The sequence below is a fragment of the Pecten maximus genome, chromosome 9 (assembly GCF_902652985.1).
Source record: "Pecten maximus chromosome 9, xPecMax1.1, whole genome shotgun sequence".
Taxonomy (NCBI): Eukaryota; Metazoa; Mollusca; class Bivalvia; order Pectinida; family Pectinidae; genus Pecten; species Pecten maximus.
The window spans coordinates 26,914,664-26,937,736 of NC_047023.1; the positions used below are offsets into that span (position 1 = coordinate 26,914,664).

The 23,073-nt window shown below is 35.8% G+C and overlaps 2 protein-coding genes across 2 annotated transcripts; one reads left to right on the top strand and one right to left on the bottom strand.

Moving 5' to 3' along the window:
• The first annotated feature begins 1,017 nt into the window (after positions 1-1,017).
• Positions 1,018-21,598, top strand: LOC117334646 (aquaporin-9-like). Its single transcript, XM_033894386.1, has 8 exons — positions 1,018-1,526; positions 7,477-7,603; positions 7,906-8,043; positions 8,523-8,641; positions 8,975-9,192; positions 9,473-9,678; positions 10,332-10,363; positions 21,486-21,598. Exons 1-7 carry the CDS (start codon positions 1,440-1,442, stop codon positions 10,358-10,360), a joined length of 924 nt encoding a protein of 307 aa, XP_033750277.1. The 5' UTR covers positions 1,018-1,439; the 3' UTR covers positions 10,361-10,363; positions 21,486-21,598.
• LOC117333953 lies at positions 13,123-19,053 on the bottom strand. The gene has a single exon (XM_033893372.1). The coding sequence runs from the start codon at positions 19,051-19,053 to the stop codon at positions 13,123-13,125; it is 5,931 nt and encodes a 1,976-aa protein (XP_033749263.1).
• Positions 21,599-23,073: the final 1,475 nt, after the last annotated feature.

A 23,073-nucleotide genomic window follows, 5' to 3' on the forward strand; every position in this document is an offset into this window, starting at 1 on the left:
TACACTATACTGCCCAATTATTAAGAATGTAATAGTAGATTATAGTAGATTTAAAATACACCAAAAATGTATGAGTATTCATAAAAATTGATTACATGTACATAACTAAGAGAGTATTGATGTTTGTCTGGAACTAATAAAAAAAAATATTTGTGTTATCATAATATTTACGTTGTATAGTGCCGATTTTTTTCACGATTAAGAATGATCTACTGCTTAGAGGGTTTTAAATATTATATAAGTGTTATTTAGATGCAAATAGTTTGCACTTTGCAAAATTAACTACGTAGGTACATAGATATATAAAATCTCAGAAATAGAAGTTATTATTTATATGAAATATAATGGCAATATAATATACAGCGAAATTAAATATGTTCATTGCATATATGTGAAATATTTATTTAATTTATCTGCATGCTAAAATATTTTTTGTGGAACATCTGGTCAGATCAAAATAATAATTCATGCCTTAATAAAACAACAGTAACTAACACATTCATTTTATGTTCCTTTTGTAATATATAAAAAATATCTGCAAACTGTGGACTATCATCTCCCCTGATCTAACGTACTTTTAACAGCTCTTCAGCCTTACAGATGAGCAAAACGAATCACTAAGTGTGCCTAATCTTCACATGAACCATTTATACACAAATATTAAATCAAAAGGCAATTTCTTTGATTGTGTTGTGTCCTAATTTAACCAAAACACAATCATGTACTTGACCACGTCTATAACTGTCCAAATTGTCTCAGAATCTATCCAACAATTACTTACCCGTCACATTAAGTACATGCCGCTCACCACCAGACAATGTAAATGACCAGGCGTTATACAAAGGCGCTGTTTTATCTAACTGCTTCTTTCGCTAACGATCAATCTTGTAGCCTAAGTAATGTCCAACGGCATTTTGTCTTGTGATGCTGTCACTCAGTGTCAATGTGACTGCTCTTTACAAACGTTAGGATACATGTACATGGTACAGTTTATTATTAACAGTCATATGGTAGGAGTAGTGCATCTAATAGTCTTAGTATTTTTATCTTGATGGTCGCTTTGTTGCTTAGTATAGTAATTTTGTCACTTTATAGATAATGTATGCGTTTTAACATTTTCTAACCATCATACTTAACTACTTAACGTACATGTAACTCTGCGGCTAAAATGAAATGAATAATTTATAATGACTTCACTGCATGTGTTGGTGTTGTTAAATAATAATCCTTTTATGGGAATCACTTTGGACAGGTGTTTGTCCTAGTAAGGACATAGGTACTTGCGTGTAAGGAGCGAACGATATCCCTGTTTATCAGTCGGACTGATAGGGAATGATATAAACTGAAGGAAACACGGTTGACTAGGGGAGTAGTAAGATAATCGCCGACAGTTAGGGACGTGTGACCGGGCTTGGACTCTCTCCTGTAAAAACACAGACATGTCTTCTTTAAAGAAACTGACGAGGCTGCAAAACCCGTTAGCTCGGGAGATAATAGCAGAATATATTGGAACATTTATCCTTGTAGTAAGTATATTTTAACATTATCTATTCATACAGTTTAGCCATGCTAATTTATGTTATATAGAGTGATGGGCTGTTCTTATGTTGGGACTTTGCTCAGCGTGAACATTTGTTGACTAATAAGGAAATGCTATGGTTAATGCAATTAAAACATAGAAACAACCCAAATAATGTCTGGGATTTTAAATAAGACATATTAAAACATTTGTATTAGACTGTGTGAATGCAATTAATATAAGAAAATTTGTTTTCACAAACAATCAATTAATTAATTATGGTGAACATGGTTCACAACAAACTCAATAATAAGGTATGCAGGCGATATCTAGGATTTGAAATTTTTGATATTATGCTCAGATTGACCGAGGGGTATTTCGGGTATTTCACGCTATTTTAACTTACTGTAGGTATGTGTTGATCGTCTTATCTTTATTCCCTTTATCTATATCTTGTTTTTTAATATGCATCTTATTTATATTGATCATCCACATATAATATGACCGATACATTTTATCGTGTTTAGTGCTTGCAACCATGCGTTGCAAACCACTTCACTTGTAATGGTTAAATCATTTTTTGACATATACATACAAATTCTTTTATGTTTTAGTTGTTTATTAATCAATTTGTCTCGTGTGAGCTATTGTCGATGTTGGCCTTACGCCATGTGTACATTTATAAATACCTACTACGATCAAGGCTTTCTGCATGCTTTTCTATCTTTCTATGCTTTACGATCTGATATAGAAGATAAAGTGATCATGTATGGTACATGTATTGCCTAATGTACCATACCATTGAAATATATATACACATGATTGCAATAAGTAACTTTTTTTAAATATTGGAATGCAATATTTTTCAACCAAGAATCAATTTTCTTTGCAAAATAAATATTGAAAGTTGTTCATTACGGAACCATGAACTGCTGCTATGCAAACATTGTATTTTGATCCAATACTGAGTACTTGTCTATTTAATCAATAGACTTCAGTCTGTTACTTGTGCCAGTGTCTCCCCCTCATTTAAATATAAAACTGTTATTTGAACACAAAACAAAAGACCATAACCTACCAGAACATATTATCTCATTCTCTTTTCATTGTTAGTGTCTCAATTCTATATTTTTGTTCGTATGAGTCCTTGTTTTATCGATAATGAGCTAGGACTACAGTTTATCTTTTCAATGTCGGTATTCTTTGTTGTGTTTAATGATTTCAGCCAGAATGCAATAATGAAAAGATATTCCTTCTGATGCAATATCATCTTACATTGTATAACTGAAAATGATTTAAACATATGCAATAAGAGCTCATATTGTTTAGGTTTATCATTGATGTTGTCTATCTATCCGAAGAAGATAACTGGATTTTCATATCAGGAGATGTGAATACGATAACAATGTTTTCCGTAAATACGGAAACAATCTTTATAAAATCCAATAATTCTTTTCGGAGACATTTGGGAGATAAGGTATCTTTATTTCCGGTATCCTCCTTGTTTAGAATTATATTTCGGGATTTTTTTTCAATGGTAATTGAGCAATTTAGGTCAGCTATCGTAATGTTTGAACGGATGTTCCAGATCAACATTGACTAGAGCTCCTTTTATATTGTCAAAATGAGATTAACCTGTCATTGGTTAGCTTGATTGTGCTGTCTGTAAAGCACATATAAATTTTTACTTCCGTCGACGAGATAAGAATACAGACGGAATTTATGGTAGTTCAATATCAAAGAAGGTCAAGAGTTCAGAAAGCGGAACATAGAGGAGCAAACCAGATAAAAATACTTCCCATTTAATAAAGATTGTTATGAAAAAATGGAAATAAGAAGGATCTCGTTTATTACGTCAGCTCTTGTACTACATAATTATGCTTGCATTTTATAAAATTCTTTATTTCATATTAAGATTGCCATTTTATTACACTTAGTTGTCCATTCCAATACGGACTTTGATTAAATGAATTGAACCAATTTAAATTCACATTGGTCAAAGCAAGCTTTGATTTAAGTATAACATGGGTTGTTTAGATACGTTAAATTATGTTTTGTAACATACATCGTGTGTAACAGAGCTAGGGTCATTATAGATGGCACGTTACCCTTTTCTCACAGTCAAATAAGTAGGTCTCTGTCTGTTACTAAGTCTATAAAGAACAATGAATAGACAATACAACTTGACCGTAAATCATTTACTGTTGAACCTATCTCTATTTCATATTCAGCTCTTCTCTATCAAGTGGAACTATAAACACTTCACCGCAGGATAAACACAGAAGAGAAAAAATATGTCTAGGTCCCACAATAAATCTGCCATAAGAAGGTTTATGTAGACATATCATCGGTGACATATTTCCACAAATATTGTATACTAATAAGTAAGGTGGAGTGAAACTTTATTGGCCCATAAATTTTTGTGATAATGAATAATAAATGAAAATAATAACCATAGGAAAACCACCACAATGGAATAAAAATATTCATATATATGTAATTCAATTATTTACCTAACTATTCATTTAGGTTTATATAAACATATCATTTACTTATCTATTCATTAAGGTTTATATATACATATCATTTACTTATCTATTCATTTAGGTTTATATATACATATCATTTACTTATCTATTCATTTAGGTTTATGTAGACATATCATTTACTTATCTATTCATTTAGATTTATATAAACATATCATTTGCTTATCTATTCATTTAGGTTTATGTAGACATATCATTTACTTATCTATTCATTAAGGTTTATATAGACATATCCTTTGTGACATATTTCAACAAATATTGTATACTAATAAGTAAGGTGAAGTGAAACTTTGTTGGCCCATAAATATTTGTGATAATGTATAATAAATGAAAATAGTAGCCATACGAAAACCACAACAATGAAATAGAAATATTTATATATATATCATTCAATTATTTACTTATCTATTTATTTCTTTAACGCAGCGATATTATATATATGTGTCACTTGAATTGATTTCTGCATATGAGCAGGTAGTTTCGTACAGTTTAATCGTAGTAAGTTCCCAAAGATGACACGCTCCGACCTCGAGATACCGACTGGCGGATTAAAGTGCTTAACACAATCGATCGCTTATGCAGTCACGGGGATCTGTTATTCGCTTTGAGTAGTCGCGAACGAAACGAAAGGAAAAAATATCAGGTTTCAAAATAGTATAGTTGTTACGAATAAAACAAGGTCAAGGTGATTTTTTACGAACAGATAAAGTCTGATTCAAGGACTCTGAGCTAACAGAGATATATCATCAACGTAATACCATCAAAACCAGTAAACTGCCCATCCATAACTAAATATAATCTATAAAGTGACAGTCCAGAACATGTCTCTTTGGGGAATGCAACGATGCTTGCTTTGTGAAAACTATAGAGAATGCCATGAACAACTAAGTTTGGTATAAACAGCAAAACATAAGCAATCATGCTGATTCCAAGTTTATAATAAGATATTTGAACATTGAGAGGTGCACGTGTCATGGTATCTTCCATTTGTCAATTTATACATGATGCAACTCGCCATTGCCTCTCATGAATATCTGCCTGTAGCTCCATCATCATAGTGTCAATTGCTCGTCCAAAGATACAAGATAATCGGAATTTTATCAATCAAAGGTTTTGTGACAAGAAAATATTGTTATGTACCGATTTAAGTTAGCGCTAGTTTAGCCTTACATACTTTGACCGGATGCAATAGGTGTAAGGCAATACGGCTCATCCATAAGGGGACAGAGTATCCCGTTTGGTACACACGTTTACATGTATAGCCACTTTTTTCCTTATATACCCTATATTTATTTTACCTTTTTTTTTATAATCTATATGGTACTCAAGTATGCAATAGATGTAATTTAAATTCTCAATTTAATTATCATTTTGAAATTTTATTCAATTTATTTTTTATTTATGACATATATGACACACTCTACATTATTAATGTTCATGATAGTTGACCTTCATTATCAGTAAGGTACTTCACGATGTATGAAAAAGGAAAATAGGGACGCTTGATTAAGGGCAAGGATAATTAAACAAGCTATCCAAGAAAGTAAACGTCGAATTTTTCACACCTTTCATGAAAAAACTAAGTCAAATCTAAGTAGTCACACGTTACCAAAAGGAAAATCAAGAAATTGTTATCAAAGCCAATCAAGTGCACTAATGCCCATATAGTTCGTCGAACTATATATCGTTTAAGATGATAGCACACTGTATGATGAGATCTTGCTTGCGTTCCTACTTGCAACTCTCGAATCCATATTGTATTACGTTAGCGGTCCACACTTATGGGATAAATCGAGATATTGGTCAGATGACCTTTAATGTTTGTGGGATGCATGTGTGTTGCTATTGAGAAATGGATATTTAACACTAAATGAAGTTGACGTAATAGTGTCAGGTTTCTGTATTGGCCATGTTATGAGGTAGACTGAAATCAAAATACCCTGCTGATTGAAATCAGTTTGTACACTTGTAGGTGCTTATCTTGAAGGTGTATGCTCATTGACATGGTCTGTAAAGTGGTGGCTATTTTGAGACACCGATATGTACATTATATTAAATACTTAAAGTGAAGTTGAATGTTTGAAAACATCTTGATTTCCAGTCCTGACAAGCTCTATGATACATACAGTATAGCAAACAGTTATGATATTAATATTCCTCTGCATTCATAAAGTTATATGTTTATTTGAGGGCGACGGCTTTTTGACAAAGAAAATACGCTGTTCGGGAACATCTTAACTATAATGAGAGTTTCGAGGGCTGATTAATATGTTGTGAGTCTCATATTGAAGGATTTAAATTTTGCCGGACATCTTTTAAATAATCCCCTACAGTATCTATACGCTTTACTTTTGCCAGTGGTGTTTAAGGGCCACTATGACTCTTTTATAGAACTCCTTTTTTTTGATGTCCAGAGAGTCATTCACTGCATGTATGACGTCATCATCGGACTGAAAGTGGGTGCCTTAAATAGCTGCTGTTTTCAGTTTTAGAAATAGATGAAAGTCTGATGGAGCGAGATCAGGTGAAAAAGGCGGATGCTCAATCAATTCAAAGGCTCAATCGTGAATGACAGCCATGGCAATGACTGGCATGTAAACAGGAGCATTGTCCTAATGGAATAGCATACCTTTAGTGAGCTTTCCGAGGCGCTTAAGTAAAATATTTTTTCCATTTCTACCTCAGAAGTGAAGCATAGTATGTGCCATTGATTGTTTGTCCCATTTGGATATAATCTATCTGCAGAATAGCATTTACATCCCAGAAAACCGAGGCCATAACCTTCCCAGCTGACGGAACAGTTTTTGCCTTCTTTGGTGGGGGAGAGACAGGGTGCTTCCATTGTTTCGACTGTTGTTTGGCCTCTGGGGTAAAATATTTGACCCATGTTTCATCCATAGTGACAAATCCCTGAAGAAAGTTGTCAGGATCTTCCTCAAAAAGCTTAAGATTAGCACGAAATAATGTGCGCCTAGTTTGCTTTTGATCAAATTTCAGAAGTCTTCATCGGGCCGAAAGTTTTCTCATTGCAAGACCCTCTGTCAGATTGGAATGTACTCTTGCCTGTTAAATGTCAACGCTACTGGCTATATGTCTTTCTGTGACTCGTCTGTCAGTCATAACAATATTGGATCACTGCTCTTTCACCGATTTTGCCCATTTTGTAAAAGCCTATATTCTTGTTAACTTTAAAGTGCTACCTTTTCGATATAAACTAAGCAAATAAGACCAGTCCTTGGATACACGCCCTATATAGTTAGAGAATAGTAGGAATAAAACAGAACATCCTTGAGTACCTCCTTCAATACGAGGCTCACAACATATCAATCATCCCTCATATCCCGTTCTGCAATTACATTTAGAATTAAGAATGTAATATTTATCTATTCATCATTCTCTTTATGCTTGTAGACGTTTGCGATCGGTTCTGGTGCCCAGTATGTCCTCAGTCGTCAAGAGTTTAGCAGTTTTCTCACTGTCAATTTTGCCGGGGGAATGGGATTGACTCTAGGGATTTACTTCTCTGGAGGCGTGTCAGGTAGGACGGCACTAGACAGACTACTATCTTCATAAATTATATATATGTTTTCTTTATGTGAACATTGCTATACATATACAAATGAGATATACATATACCGGAGTTCTTAAATTGTTAGAGAGTCGATGACTCACTACGAAGAAACCTACATTTTTGAATGTACATAAATGTATATATGTAAAGTACATACTAATTAATGCATGTATACGTTGTAAAATGCAACACAAAATGAAATCTTAACTGTTACACTGGTATGTTCATAATATTAATTTTTCTGCATGATTGATGTTTTCATTGGACAGGAGGGTCCCTCAACCCAGCCGTGACGCTAGCTTTGTGCCTTAGTGGGCGTGTGCCCTGGTTTAAATGGCCTTTCTACTCTATAGCAGAACTAGCAGGGGCCTTTACAGCCGCAGCCGTCCAGTTTGGTATATACTATGGTCAGTGTTTAATATATATAATATATAACTTTGCCAAGACATAACTTATATTGCAGGATAGACTAAATCAGCAAGGCGGAATCTAAAATAATACAAAACAGACACAGAAGATTAAACATCACTAAAGATAGAACATATTGTAACCGTATCAATCATGATATAAGACACTTTCTATTAGTGTATCAGGACCACCAAAAATAGTTTTATATCAGTTTTCTCGATTGACTATCAGTCTTCTTTTAACTCATCAAAATAAACGCAGATAGACAAAAATATTCTTGAAAAAACATTGACTAAGTCGAGTTTTATTTGTAATTCAAAAAATTCACAAGCTGAAAAAGTAAATCCATTTGAATCGCTTATACATGTATATCGTTTTTGTTAACACAATGCGTACTTGCAGTCATATCTTTTAAATAAACTGCATAATAAAAAGACGTTTAATTTCAAATACCTTTCTTGGTGTTATAACCATATAGACGCCATCAACCATTTCGACTCCGGATATCGACAAACAACAGGAGCTAACGCAACAGCCGGAATATTCGCCACGTACCCTCAAGAATTTGTGTCAACAACAAACACATTTTTTGACCAGGTAAATCATAATCTGCATTTTGCATCATTATCAATCCATTATGAATTATATTTTCATTATACACATTTTTTGTATTCTCGTCTCCCTTCGGGTTAGGGGTTTGGCACGACCATATCTATTTGAGAAGCAATAATGCTTCGTTTACTTCTGTTTTTCTTGTCATGCTTTGTGTGCTGATTATGTCTGCCCGTCACGATAAGCGTTGATTATGTTCTTGTTTGTCTTTCCTATCTGTCTTTGTAAATCATCATGATATGTATACAGGTCTCGATCCACTTGCGTGCCTCTGTCCGTCTTTTTATATACCTTTGTCTTTTGTCTCCTTTCCATTAGGTGTTCGGTACGTTCCTGCTGATAAGTTGTATACTCGCAATAACAGACAAACGTAACATGCTACCACATTTAGGACTTCAGCCACTAGCTCTTGGATCAATCGTATTCGCCATCGGTACATCATTTGGCTTCAATTGTGGTTATGCTATCAACCCAGCTCGGGATCTTGGTCCACGGATTTTCACAGCCATTGCTGGGTATGGAACGGAACCATTCAGGTAATAATTATACGTGTTTCTTCAATTTTTTTTTTATTTAAACCACTTGCAACTATTGCAATGCTTATTGTGAAAGATAATAAAATAAGTTTTAGGCTTATATAAACGACGAGATCAACGTAATATCCAAAGTATACAGTTTCAGTGATATTCAGAATGTTCCTATTTTGATGCAGCCCTTACAAAGGGTTTAATACCCACCCAACGATTAACCTGTGCTATATTGACAAAATAAGTAATGTTATACTGATTTTAATAATGAGTGTTTGTCTTTATCTAGTTACAGGGACTATAACTGGTTCTGGGTGCCCATAGTTGGTCCAATGGTAGGATCGTTCCTCGGCTGGGCTGTCTATGCTATCACGATAGAAAATCATTGGCCACCAGACGAGAACAATCTAAATGAAGAGGGGGTCATTGGCGACCTTGACCGGGCCGTTAGCGAAAAAAATCATGATGGCTATATCAATCACGGGTATCATAAAGGTAAGCTTGCTTTCATTTCAGTACACATTGTTAAGATTCTTGGTTCTCCAACATTAAATGCATAGTTCAGTATGTGTTTTGGGGATAAAGATTTTTGTTCCAAATATTTTGCAGGTTTAGCACCTAGTATAACGGAGGAGTCTTAGACAAAACTTTATCACCATGTATTACAGATATACATTACATTCTCAAAATACAGTATGCATATGTTCTAATCCACAAGAAGTTAGTGCCTGTTCTCATGTCTGAGACATAGAGTCACTGGTCCTTCATGGGTACATGCCTTGGAATGATACTGCTACGTTTTACAAATGTCGGTATAACTGATGTTTTCATTGTTTCTCTCTCGGTATTTTCCCAAATATATGTAAAGTGTATGTAAATGTACAAAGCACAACAAATATTTGTATATTCAACAATTTGTATGTATAAAAACACAAATATTTCAACACCTCTTCAAAATGTAGCTGGCTATTATACATTGCTAATGTTAGCAGAGAGTTACTGCAGATAAACTCTATATCACCACCTGTGATTAATGTACTTAATATGTGTCCAATTCTGATAAAGATGCTCGTTTTATCAGAGACTACGGATCCCTAATATTGCCCTAGTAAATATTCTAGATAAGCTATATTGTGTATAAATTTCAGAAATAGAAGATTTACCACACCATATATAAAACGTGAGTAACGCTGTGTCGTAAAATGTACACCTAGAGCTAGAGATCGGGCACTAAACCATTCGTACCACAGCTGATCATTTAATTCATTCTAAATTCTTCAGTATGAACAGAAATGATAAATATAATCAGTTTTGACCTTGAAGTGACCTTAGATAATTTTGTAATTCCGTATGTAAGTGTTACTTTTATCAGGTCCACGCTGTGGTCAAGCTATATAGTTGTATTCAATATCTTAGCCATGCTTACACATTGGTTGTGTAGCTGACCTATCTGATTACACAGGATTTGTCCAATAACTACCAATAAATAGACAGCTATTGATAGGTACTCAAGTCGAATATGTATATGTACTGCTAGTTATAGTTAACAGTTAGCAGCAAGCAAAGTAAAAAATATAATCTGCCATAATAATTATGTCAATATCTCAAGATAGTAATGTCTTTTTGTAGTTTTTTTTTTTCTGTAAAGAAAAATCAAATTAACTTTCTATATCAAACACACCTGCATATGAATTACATATAAATTACCACATACTGCACATTCAGGTATCCGCAGATCTGCATTTGGGCCGCTTGCTATTATCACTTCATAAACATGTCTACTAGAAAATAATGGAAACGAAACATTATTCATACAAACGTAACATCTGCAATGCACTGGAATTTCAATGTTTTGAAAAAAAGTATTTGAAAAAGACAATGGTACAGCAGTACACATAGCATAAGGTGTTAAATGTCAATTGTTATATACAAACAACTGTATTGTCTAGGGCCCTACAAATATATTAGTACATGTATCTCGTTCCCTGTTGTACATATGACACACTCGTACGAACGAGATAAGTCGTAAATACCAGATAAATACGTGTTGTAATACATTTAGTACATTGTAAGCTGCCGTATCAACTTAGTCAGAAACTGAATTTTTTCCCAATTTATTTCCTCAAACTAGTTTTTATTGTCGGTTTATATGTTGTTGTTTTTTCTGACACAGATGTTCGTTGTGCTTAGTTTTCTTTTATGTATTGTATGTAACACATTAGGCAGACAAGTAGATTCTCCTACATATAAAAGCATTATATCATGTAAATTCATTTCACGATTTCCCATTTGTCCTGAACGTCACTGCAACAAACGTAGTCATATCAGGACGGAGGTCAAGTAGATACGAACACTTGAAAAAATGAAAGATAGGAATACATGTTGTTCTGCCCCTCATCTCTCGTGCGTTACGAATAAGACTGGCAGACAGAAAACGGGTACCATCAATGTTTATTTTAACCATCAACTGTAGCACCGTAAGAACTGCAATGATACAAGCAAAACAGTTCTTACAAATATAGTACATAATAATGTGATAACCCTACATGTACATTAATATCATACAAAACTGTTCTATGAACCTGCAATTAGATACATTGAATAGTATCATTTCTGTAGCATATCATCTTATTTCAACTTGCTCTTTATAATGATGTACATAATGTAATACTACATAATGTAATACATTATGTTATTTAGTATCTAATTTACAAAAAACCTAGTGTGTAATATGTAACCAATCAACATGGACTATTGTTGTCGATATAAGTTCATACATCAAGATCATCATGAAAATATCGACATACAATTATTAGAATTATTTTAAAATGTAAAAGGTCTCTGCATCATTCTTTCCTTAACCGAATTATTGGTCAATACAGTTAATACTGCCTAAATACATGAAATACTGTCGAATAACCTGACAATAACACTAAACTGTAGTTACTTAATAATACAGACATACTTCAATGAAATTCATGAATAGCATATTAGCATATGCATTTAAACAGAATTTACTGTATAAACTTACGCTGTAGGGACACCCAGCTGGGCATTCATGCTCTCACGACACACGTAACATAAGACTGGATATATTAATACTCTCAACGAGATTCACTGCAAGAACACAAAAACTTACTATCAGTTACGTACAGAACGATAAAACCATATTCTCTATAACCTGACAGTGCTAGATTTGTACCATACAGAACGATGGAACCATATTCTGCACGAAATAACAATACTGGATTTATACCATACAAATCACATTGTTCATTGCTATATATTGTACCGGGTGTCAGACACAGATGTAAATATGATTTCAATCACGAAAAACTTATGAACAACATTTCACAATAAAAATGACTAACTAGCACGTAAACTAATATTTATGGTATTCTGATGACACGATTGACGTTAATCAATGTAATTTTATAAACACACCTCATGAACAATTGACTTGGCGAGAGCTTGGTAATAATTAACATGAAAGTATAACTCGTCAATCATAGGACATTGAACTTATCCGATTATCTGACACTTTCTAAACAAACAAACTTCATTTATCAACTTTTTTCATCTAAATCTCGTATATACAATATCCACGATATATAGGATTATCTTTCAAATACAATGATAATTATAAATGTGTGGTATTTAACACCAGAAACTTACAAAAGACGTAAAATTCGTGTCGTCTGCTAAAGAACACAACGCTGTGAAAAACTACGCAAAAAGTGGTGACGTCACCAAAGGGAGGTAATGACTTTAGCGCACCACTAAGATTCAATATAATAATCAGAACGCCGTTCCGGCACACTCCCCGTCTGATATTATAGATATCATCTAACATTACCATACAAACATTTTTAAATTATAATCAATAAGTTTATAAACTTTATACACTTAAATTAACACACAGTTCGACTAATAACGCACTTAGTTACTGTTCTCAACAAGAATGACCATCTCGGTGATAGGTCGCACGAACACAGTTGATTTTCCGTTCCTCACAACACGCACTTCAGCCTTTCTAACTTTCCCATCGCATTCGCTGGGTATAGCATTTTGTACCAAACCGAGAGACCACTCATTGCGCGGAAGTCCTTTGTCCTTTAGAAGAATGACGTCTCCGACACGAACGTTGGGACGAGCGTTTGTCCATTTCCTTCTTTGTTGTAACGATTGGAGATAACCGTCATGCCACTTTTTCCAGAACACGTCCGATAGTAGTTGTACCCTTTTCCAATGAGACTTGTAGAAATCTTTCTCACAAACGGAAACAGAGGATATTTGATCACTTTGGCCTACTTTCTGATTTAGTAGGACTGCCGGACTCAGAATTTCTGGCGATTCTGGATCGGTAGATATCGGTCCGACCGGTCTAGAATTTACAATTGCACACACCTCGGCCATGAATGTAACTAACACTTCGTGTGTGAGACACTTAGATGCGGCACCTAACAACATTGAATCCAGAATTCTACGCACAAGCCCAATCATTCTTTCCCACACCCCTCCCATGTGGGAGGAATGGGGAGCATTGAATTTCCACACCACACCGGAATTGTATAAATATTTGTTCACGGGACTATCGGTGACATTGATCGCATCTATATGAAGGCTGTCCGTTGCTCCAATAAAATTAGTTCCACGGTCAGATCTGAATTCACGGACATTGCCTCTGAGGGCCACGAAACGACGGAGAGCGTTGATAAACGACGAGCTACTCATCTCCTCTACAACTTCGACATGAATCGCTCTAGATGTCAAACATGTGAACAGAATACCCAATCGTTTAGAATTTGCTGCGCCTCCCCGCGTTTTCCTGGTGACAACGGACCAAGGACCAAAGGCGTCCACTCCGACGGATGTAAACGGCGGTCCAGGTTGAAGACGGTCCGCTGGTAAATCAGCCATCTGTTGAATTTCTACACTTCCTCGAAGTTTTCTACATTTGACACAATGATGAATGATGCTCGATACGAGCCTTTTGGCTCCTACAATCCAGAAACCATTACTCCTAAGAGCACCCTCTGTAATATTGCGACCCTGATGACAAACTGATTCATGGTAATGAAGCACAATTAACCTTGACACATGACTCTTGCCTGGGAGAATCCAAGGATTAGTCTCTTCTACTGGAAGCTCGGCTTTGTTTAAACGACCTCCGACCCTTAAAAGTCCTTTGGAGTCTAGAAAAGGGTTGAGATTCCTGATAGAGCTATTTGCATTGATAGGTTTTCCGTCTTTAAGACAAGACATCTCCTCATGATAAGATTCCCTTTGAACTTGTCCAATGATGAATTCCTGAGATTGTCTTAGCATGTCTATCTTGTCACATAAGATTTGCGGTTTTGTAGGTGAGGTACGAATAGCTCTCTTGAGAGCTGCTATACCACTACTAAGTCTTTGCCATGACGAGAACTTGTTAAATCTTTCCGAAAAGTTCTTCTCCACAGAAGTCTTTCGCGATGTAATCACAACCTCCGGCCTGACTTCTTTATCAATGTCGGGGTCTATCAACGTTTTTTCTGTTTCACTATCCTCGCACACCGGGTTTGGTCCTTGAAGCCACATACTGAGGTCAAGTTTATCGGCGGTAACAGAAGTTCTAGTAGCTTGATCTGCTGGATTTTTATTTGTGGAAACGTAGGACCATTGGTCAGATCGAGTGCTTTGTAGAATTCTCTCGACACGATTTGCGACGTAATTGTAGAATCTTCGGGTCTTGTTATAAATGTACCCTAACACTACTTTGCTGTCACTATGATATCTAATAGTTTCTAGCGGAATATCAAGCGCGTCGCTAAGCGTTTCACCAACCTCTACGGCCAAAACAGCAGCACACAATTCGAGTCGGGGAATTGAGTGTCCTTGAGAGGGCGCTAACTTTGCCTTGCCCATAACAAATCCCGTATGAGTTTCATTGTCGTCCTTAGATGTGACGTAGGCTACCGCCGCTATGGCTTTCTCGGATGCGTCTGAATAGATATGAAGTTGTACTGATTTCGCCGTAGTCAGAGATATAGGAACACACATACGAGGGATTTGCACGTCTCCCAAGTGTTGAAGTGAAGAAGTCCAAGCGTTCCATCTCTCTTGCTGTTCGTCGGAAATGATTTCGTCCCACGCAGTACCAGTAGTAAGTTCCCTTAACAAAATACGTCCATGAATAGTTACTGGTGAAATGAAGCCGATAGGGTCAAATATGCTATTGAGCGCTGACAACATGTTGCGGCGCGTTCCAGTTTTCTCTATGACATTGACATCAAACTTAAATATGTCCTTGTTAAGATCCCACGACATGCCTAAACTATGTTGTATGGGAAGAACGTCTTCCTCCAGATCCAACGATTTCAAACCTTGACACCTATCTTCCTCCGGAAAAGAATTCATCACCTCCGCACTGTTGGAAGTAATCTTGTGTAATCGAATATTACCATTGTCTCGAAGAACCTTCTGTGTTCTTTTGATTAAGTCGATAGCTTCATCAGCTGTAGGACGAGATAGAATAGCATCATCCACATAAAAGTCATGTTCAACAAAGTCCTTGACGTCGTCATCAGCTCCTTCTGCAGATTTGCACAAGGAAAACATGGCAACAGCGGGCGACGGGCTGTTTCCAAACACATGTGCCTTCATGCGGTAGTCGATCAGCTCTTGCGTAGGGTCGTTATTTTGATACCACAGAAATCTTAGATAGTCCCTATGCTCTTCCTTGACCAGAAAACGATAAAACATCTGTTCTATATCTGCAGTGATGGCGTAGGCATCCTTCCTGAAGCGAATCAATATCGATAGCAAACTGTTAGTGAGGTTCGGTCCAGACATGAGCATACTGTTGAGCGAAACACCTTGATAGATAGCCGAAGAGTCGAAAACGCCACGGATCTTTTCCGGCTTCTTGGGATGGTATACCCCGAATATGGGTAAATACCACATCTCTCCTGATGAAGGTGGGGCCACTTCTGCCGCTCCGGAATCCAGGACTTTTTCCATAAACTTAACAAAATGCTCACACTTGGTAGTATTCTTTTTCAGGTTAGCATCGAGAATAGTTGCTCTTTTCCATGCTAATTTTCTGTTATTGGGCATCTTAAGCCTAGGATTACGAAAAGGTAAGGGGGCAGTCCAGAAACCGTTGTCGTCCATATGACATTCCTCTTTCATGATGTTGATAAATTCCCTGTCCTCTACTGAATACCCAACTTTTTCGTCGTCTTTAGTCTTGGCGAAGACCGTATCCGTCTGTTGGCTTTCCTTTACTGCCATGTACGACTCACAAGGTTGGAATATAGTTCCTCTTCCGCTTACTATTGATGTTTTATACACGGTCACGGAGTCAGGGGGATGTACTTTTCCCAGACAAACATCGCCTACGACAACCCATCCAAGGCTTAATTTCTGTGCAAAGGCTGATCCTCTAGGTCCCACTATCTGTTCATGAACATGATGAACATCAGGTACATCTCTACCGATCAGAAGTCCCATGAAGCATTCCGGTCTGTAGGGTGGAATCTCATCTTTTAAAACTCTGAGATGTTCCTGGTGGGCGACCACCTCTGGCGTAGCCGTCTCTGTAATATCTTGAGGTATATCGCACTCAATCACTGTCGGAAGAACATGCTGAGAAGAACCATCCATAGCACGGACCACCAAGCCATCAACTCTTCTTCCTGATGTCTGATAAGTGCCAGCACACGACGAAATGGTAAAGCGTATCTCGTCTCCAGCAATACCCAAGGCATCGAGAAGTTCCGAACTCGCTAATGTGCGGTTGCTTTGATCGTCCAAAACAGCGTAAACAGTGATTGACTTTCCAGGTTGTCCTTCAGGATATATGTCGACTAAGAGCGTCTTGGCGCATGATCTACCGCTGACCCCTTCTCCACAGATAGCTGTACATTTATTGGTGACTTTTTCAGCCTGCTCCCCGCCTTGAGGTTTTGGACTTCTTGGTTTATCAGATGTGTTGATAGGATCATGAAGAGCTGTAGAATGTCTTGTGCTGCCACATTCATTACAGTTTATAGTCGCAGTACATTTCCGTGCCATATGCGAAGTAGACTTACAGCATTTAAAACACATCTTATAATCCTTCAAAAGTTGTCTCCTCTCTACAATGTTCTTTCTAAGGAAATTTCTACATTCATTGAGCGAGTGAGAATTTGATTCATGAAGGGGACACTTGACTTCTTTTCTTTCCGTATCCACTTCTGTCTTCTTTACGAACACTTTGTCTTGTCTCTTATTCTGTGTTCCAGAAGGCTTAACTTCTTCTGTAGTAGCATGTATGTCGAAACTTGGGTCGTTTAAAGTAGAACTCATTTCCTGGATAAATCTTACAAAGTAAGAAAATGGAGGGAAAAGTTTCTTGTTTTCAATTTTGTATCTTGAAGCTCTAGTAAACCACTTGTTCTGCAGATGGGATGGAAGCTTAGCTACAATAGGATTCACTCCCCAAGACGTGTCGTAAAAGGATAACATCTGTTTGTATCTCTCATCTTCCTTGACGCTTTCAATCTCTGAAAGAATATCCCCAAGGTCGTACAATCTCTTAGAATCCTTGGGACTTATGGCAGGAAAATTCTTGATTTTCTTACGTAGTGTACTTTCCACTAACTCAGGAGCTCCATACCGCTCATCAAGACGACTCCATATCCTCTTAAGACCACCAGCAGGATTGTGCGCGTTTGCTGCTCTCATATTCATAGCTTGTCTTGAGGATTCTGGCCCCAGCCAGTTAGTCAACAAAGCCATCTCCTCATCTGGTGTGGCCTTCAGTTCAGAAAGGACGTTTTTGAACGAGGTTTTCCATACACCATATATACCAGGATCATCAGTAAACTTAGTGAAACGAGATGATATGAGGTCTTTCTTAAGAAGGTAGTTCGTGAAATCTCCAAACATAGCATTAGCTGAGGAGGGATCTAAAGGTGGAGTCTGCGGTCTGTGAGTGGTCGTAGGAGGAGCTGTATAATCTGGTTGTTCCCCTATCGACGAATAAGAATGTGCGTGACTATGATTCCGATCAGGGGACTGAAAATCTTTCGCTTGATCTATATAAGTCTCGAAGCTGCCATTGTTCTCAATCACATATTGTCTAGTCCTTTCAACTGGATCTTCCTCTGGTACCTTGAGAGATTCTCTTGACGCCCTCCATTCATCCTTGATTATCAAGTTATCATATACGGTGGCCTCTGCTTCAGCTTCCGCACATAATTTCTCTTCCTTAATAAGCTCTAAATCTACATCGATTTCTTCTCTCTCCCTCTCTGTTTTGGCACGAGCCCAGGAATCTCTCTCAGCTAAGAGCGCTTTCTTTCGTTTGAGTTCCGCCTCTTTCTGGACAAAAACAAGCCTTGCTTTAGCTGCCTCTGCTTTAGCCTTCATCCTTGTTGATTCTGAAGACTGGTTCGAAGCTCTGGACTTTGCAGATTTTGACGACCTAATTTCGTGTACGTTTAAACTCCTGGTATCAATCTGTTGAAGAACATCCTTCACAAAGATATCGTTTTCTTTATCATACTTTAAAAGTTCATCATAAAATGATATACTGTCTTTTGTCCTCATATCCTGCAGGTACCCTGCGTAATCTCGCGACACTAGACGGTATTCCCCATACGACAAACACAACTCATGATCCGATTTCTTCAGAGCATCGATAGTATCTGCACACTTAGCAGCTTGGTCCATTTTCGACTTAACTGCCTCCCATCTTCCATAAAACTTGGATTTAAACCGCTGAACTCGCACTTGGAATTCTTCCATGGCTACATCCGTCAGGCTTCTTAAACGAGCTGGATATCTGTCATCAGCTCGCTCCAAACCTATCTCGTCGTCTATATGGCTTTGGGAATTCAACATAGCTGCAAGATCTTACCTTACCAATGCTCTGGCCGAAGTGTCGTGTCTCATTCTAGCCCACTGTCCCAGCTTCTTACTGTTCTGCCCCTCATCTCTCGTGCGTTACGAATAAGACTGGCAGACAGAAAACGGGTACCATCAATGTTTATTTTAACCATCAACTGTAGCACCGTAAGAACTGCAATGATACAAGCAAAACAGTTCTTACAAATATAGTACATAATAATGTGATAACCCTACATGTACATTAATATCATACAAAACTGTTCTATGAACCTGCAATTAGATACATTGAATAGTATCATTTCTGTAGCATATCATCTTATTTCAACTTGCTCTTTATAATGATGTACATAATGTAATACTACATAATGTAATACATTATGTTATTTAGTATCTAATTTACAAAAAACCTAGTGTGTAATATGTAACCAATCAACATGGACTATTGTTGTCGATATAAGTTCATACATCAAGATCATCATGAAAATATCGACATACAATTATTAGAATTATTTTAAAATGTAAAAGGTCTCTGCATCATTCTTTCCTTAACCGAATTATTGGTCAATACAGTTAATACTGCCTAAATACATGAAATACTGTCGAATAACCTGACAATAACACTAAACTGTAGTTACTTAATAATACAGACATACTTCAATGAAATTCATGAATAGCATATTAGCATATGCATTTAAACAGAATTTACTGTATAAACTTACGCTGTAGGGACACCCAGCTGGGCATTCATGCTCTCACGACACACGTAACATAAGACTGGATATATTAATACTCTCAACGAGATTCACTGCAAGAACACAAAAACTTACTATCAGTTACGTACAGAACGATAAAACCATATTCTCTATAACCTGACAGTGCTAGATTTGTACCATACAGAACGATGGAACCATATTCTGCACGAAATAACAATACTGGATTCATACCATACAAATCACATTGTTCATTGCTATATATTGTACCGGGTGTCAGACACAGATGTAAATATGATTTCAATCACGAAAAACTTATGAACAACATTTCACAATAAAAATGACTAACTAGCACGTAAACTAATATTTATGGTATTCTGATGACACGATTGACGTTAATCAATGTAATTTTATAAACACACCTCATGAACAATTGACTTGGCGAGAGCTTGGTAATAATTAACATGAAAGTATAACTCGTCAATCATAGGACATTGAACTTATCCGATTATCTGACACTTTCTAAACAAACAAACTTCATTTATCAACTTTTTTCATCTAAATCTCGTATATACAATATCCACGATATATAGGATTATCTTTCAAATACAATGATAATTATAAATGTGTGGTATTTAACACCAGAAACTTACAAAAGACGTAAAATTCGTGTCGTCTGCTAAAGAACACAACGCTGTGAAAAACTACGCAAAAAGTGGTGACGTCACCAAAGGGAGGTAATGACTTTAGCGCACCACTAAGATTCAATATAATAATCAGAACGCCGTTCCGGCACACATGTATATAGCATGTCCAGGCGTTACAATCTTCATATATTCACTATTCTGTAAGACGAAGACAGAACAAACGGATACGATCAACATGCAGTGGGAAAAAAACCATGCCTCAGATATGGTTTCCAAAATTGTTCTCATTGTCAAATATGCAAAGTGCATGTAGTTGAACAGAGAAAAATATGTCGTTTTAGTCGTTGCCTGTATATAACATTTGATAAAAAGGATAATAAACATTTCAAGTAACAATAATTGAATTTATGTAAAAAAAAAAAAAAGTAATTTATATAATCCGTTTAGTCAATGGTTTTTATAGCATTGTTTGTTTAATCTAATACTTGTTGTCATTCCTCGTGAGTAGGCTATTTCAGTATTAAACTGTCTTTTTGGAACTTTTTTGGAAAGTTGTCCTACTATAATTCTAACAGGATTTTGACAAATGAGTAATTTTTCTGCAACCGTTCCTGAAAATATAGCTCGGAGAGATAAACACAAAATCATTCACTCAGTTCCAATAGTTTAATTAATATATTTCATGAGGATAGTCATCTTTGCTACAAATAACATTGATTATTCGGGTTTTTAACTCCGATAACATTGATTTTCTACGTGTCGTCAAAATACACCCAATATAGTGAAGTAAGACAAAACGACATCATTAAAAGACGACGTCACTACTATTGTTCTTCATTTCACTACACCAAAGGGAATAAGCTGACAAATATGATATGATGACTGTCTGTTTGATGAGGTTATATATAGTGACAATGCAAAGTGGAAACATAATTAAATAAATGTTTTTTTCTTACAATATATATACATAAGGCATGTCTTTTTTATGGCAAACAATATAGCATTAGTATCAAAAGCGTGTTGTTTGGTATATTTCGCATACTAAACACGAGTTTTTTAATTGTTGCAGATGGGTTAGAAAACGGAATATATTCGACGGCAGCTTCGACAAAGATGTAGTACCAACGGTCTGTAATCTCCACTTAAGCTTGTCCCATAAAAACTGAACATGTGCTCCATGGACAATGCGGAAGTGAAATAGTGAACCAGAATCTATGTGCCTGTATGCTTGAATGTCTTTGTTGGTAGCCAGTATTCGCAAGATGTCTACTTTGCCATATGGTTACATTTATGTCAGAAAAAGTGCTCCGTATCGTTATATTATCTTATGATCTGTATCCTATTACTCAACCTTGTATATATTTTAGTAGTATATTGTACATTTTGTATCATCTATATCAATTTTGCCTGATTGTTGTAGCTTATTGTAAGCTTTCATTATTATACATTACATTTTCATTATTGCCAAATAATTTGTTGAGTAATTTCCATTTCGGGAGTTATATCGACATTTTCGCGAGTGTGAAATTATGTTTATAATACTCTCACAATAATAAAGGGGGATTTCTAAAGTCAATTACTGAATAATATAGGCGAGTTTCGATTATAGCATGCCTTCGACGTTTATTAATCTCCCTGGAGATTAGTTTGTGTTCTTTTCTTTTCTTTTCTTCTCTTTTTCTTTTTCTTTTTTGGCCATTTGTCAGTTTTCCTGTCTTGTCTATCCTGCGTTTTATATACTATCCAGCTTGTTCCTTCTTCAATTTGTCTTATCTTCAAATATCTGTGTCTGTTCAATGCAAAAATATTAAATAATAAATAATGCTATAAAACATATGACTTTTATCTTTTTATGTGTTTTCTATTCTGTTCGCATACCTACAGCAATTTAAAATTCTTAGATAAGAAACTTTCCTTAATTCTGCAATGCTTTTCCGTGGACTCTTTTAGTTAACTGGTATTGAGTCTTATTTGCAATACCAAAGCATGTCTACGATATCACAATATTATAATAAGCTGCCATCCAGTTTTTATATGATTTAAACAATTTGCAGAAATTGTTTTGAAATTCAGTAATACCATAATAATAATCCATTATTAAAATATTGTACAAAGTTTTTGTTTTTGTTTTTTGTTTTGTCTGTTATCATCTTGTGGTATTACTTTTATAGTCTATCAATAGTCGATACGGTTATTGATGACTTACAATTCTAAAAATGCAATAGTTGTGAAATATTATGTCATTTTAGATGTTTTGTGAAATTGTGAGCATACACCTCATAGAAATACATATTTCTTTTTAAAAAAACTAAACAAAAATATGCATTTTGGGAATACAATCTTGTATTTTGGAAAATAGGTCCCTAATTTAATCCTTTTAAAACTTTATAGGGATTGGTTTATTTTCATAAAAACATGCGATTGTCACTGACAAATTAATACTCTTCAAGGAATTGCAAAGTTATAGTTTCTGATTCTTTTATAATACTTTGATAAGTTAAATGTGTGTGTGTGTGTGTGTGTGTGTGTGTAATAAGGATGGCAGTGTATATATAATTTGTAATTGTGTGTTGGCGCCATTTCCACATAAGGCATATAAGAAGATTGGTGAAGCAAGGGAAATAACTATTACAAATAAACAAGTATTATGCGTTTTA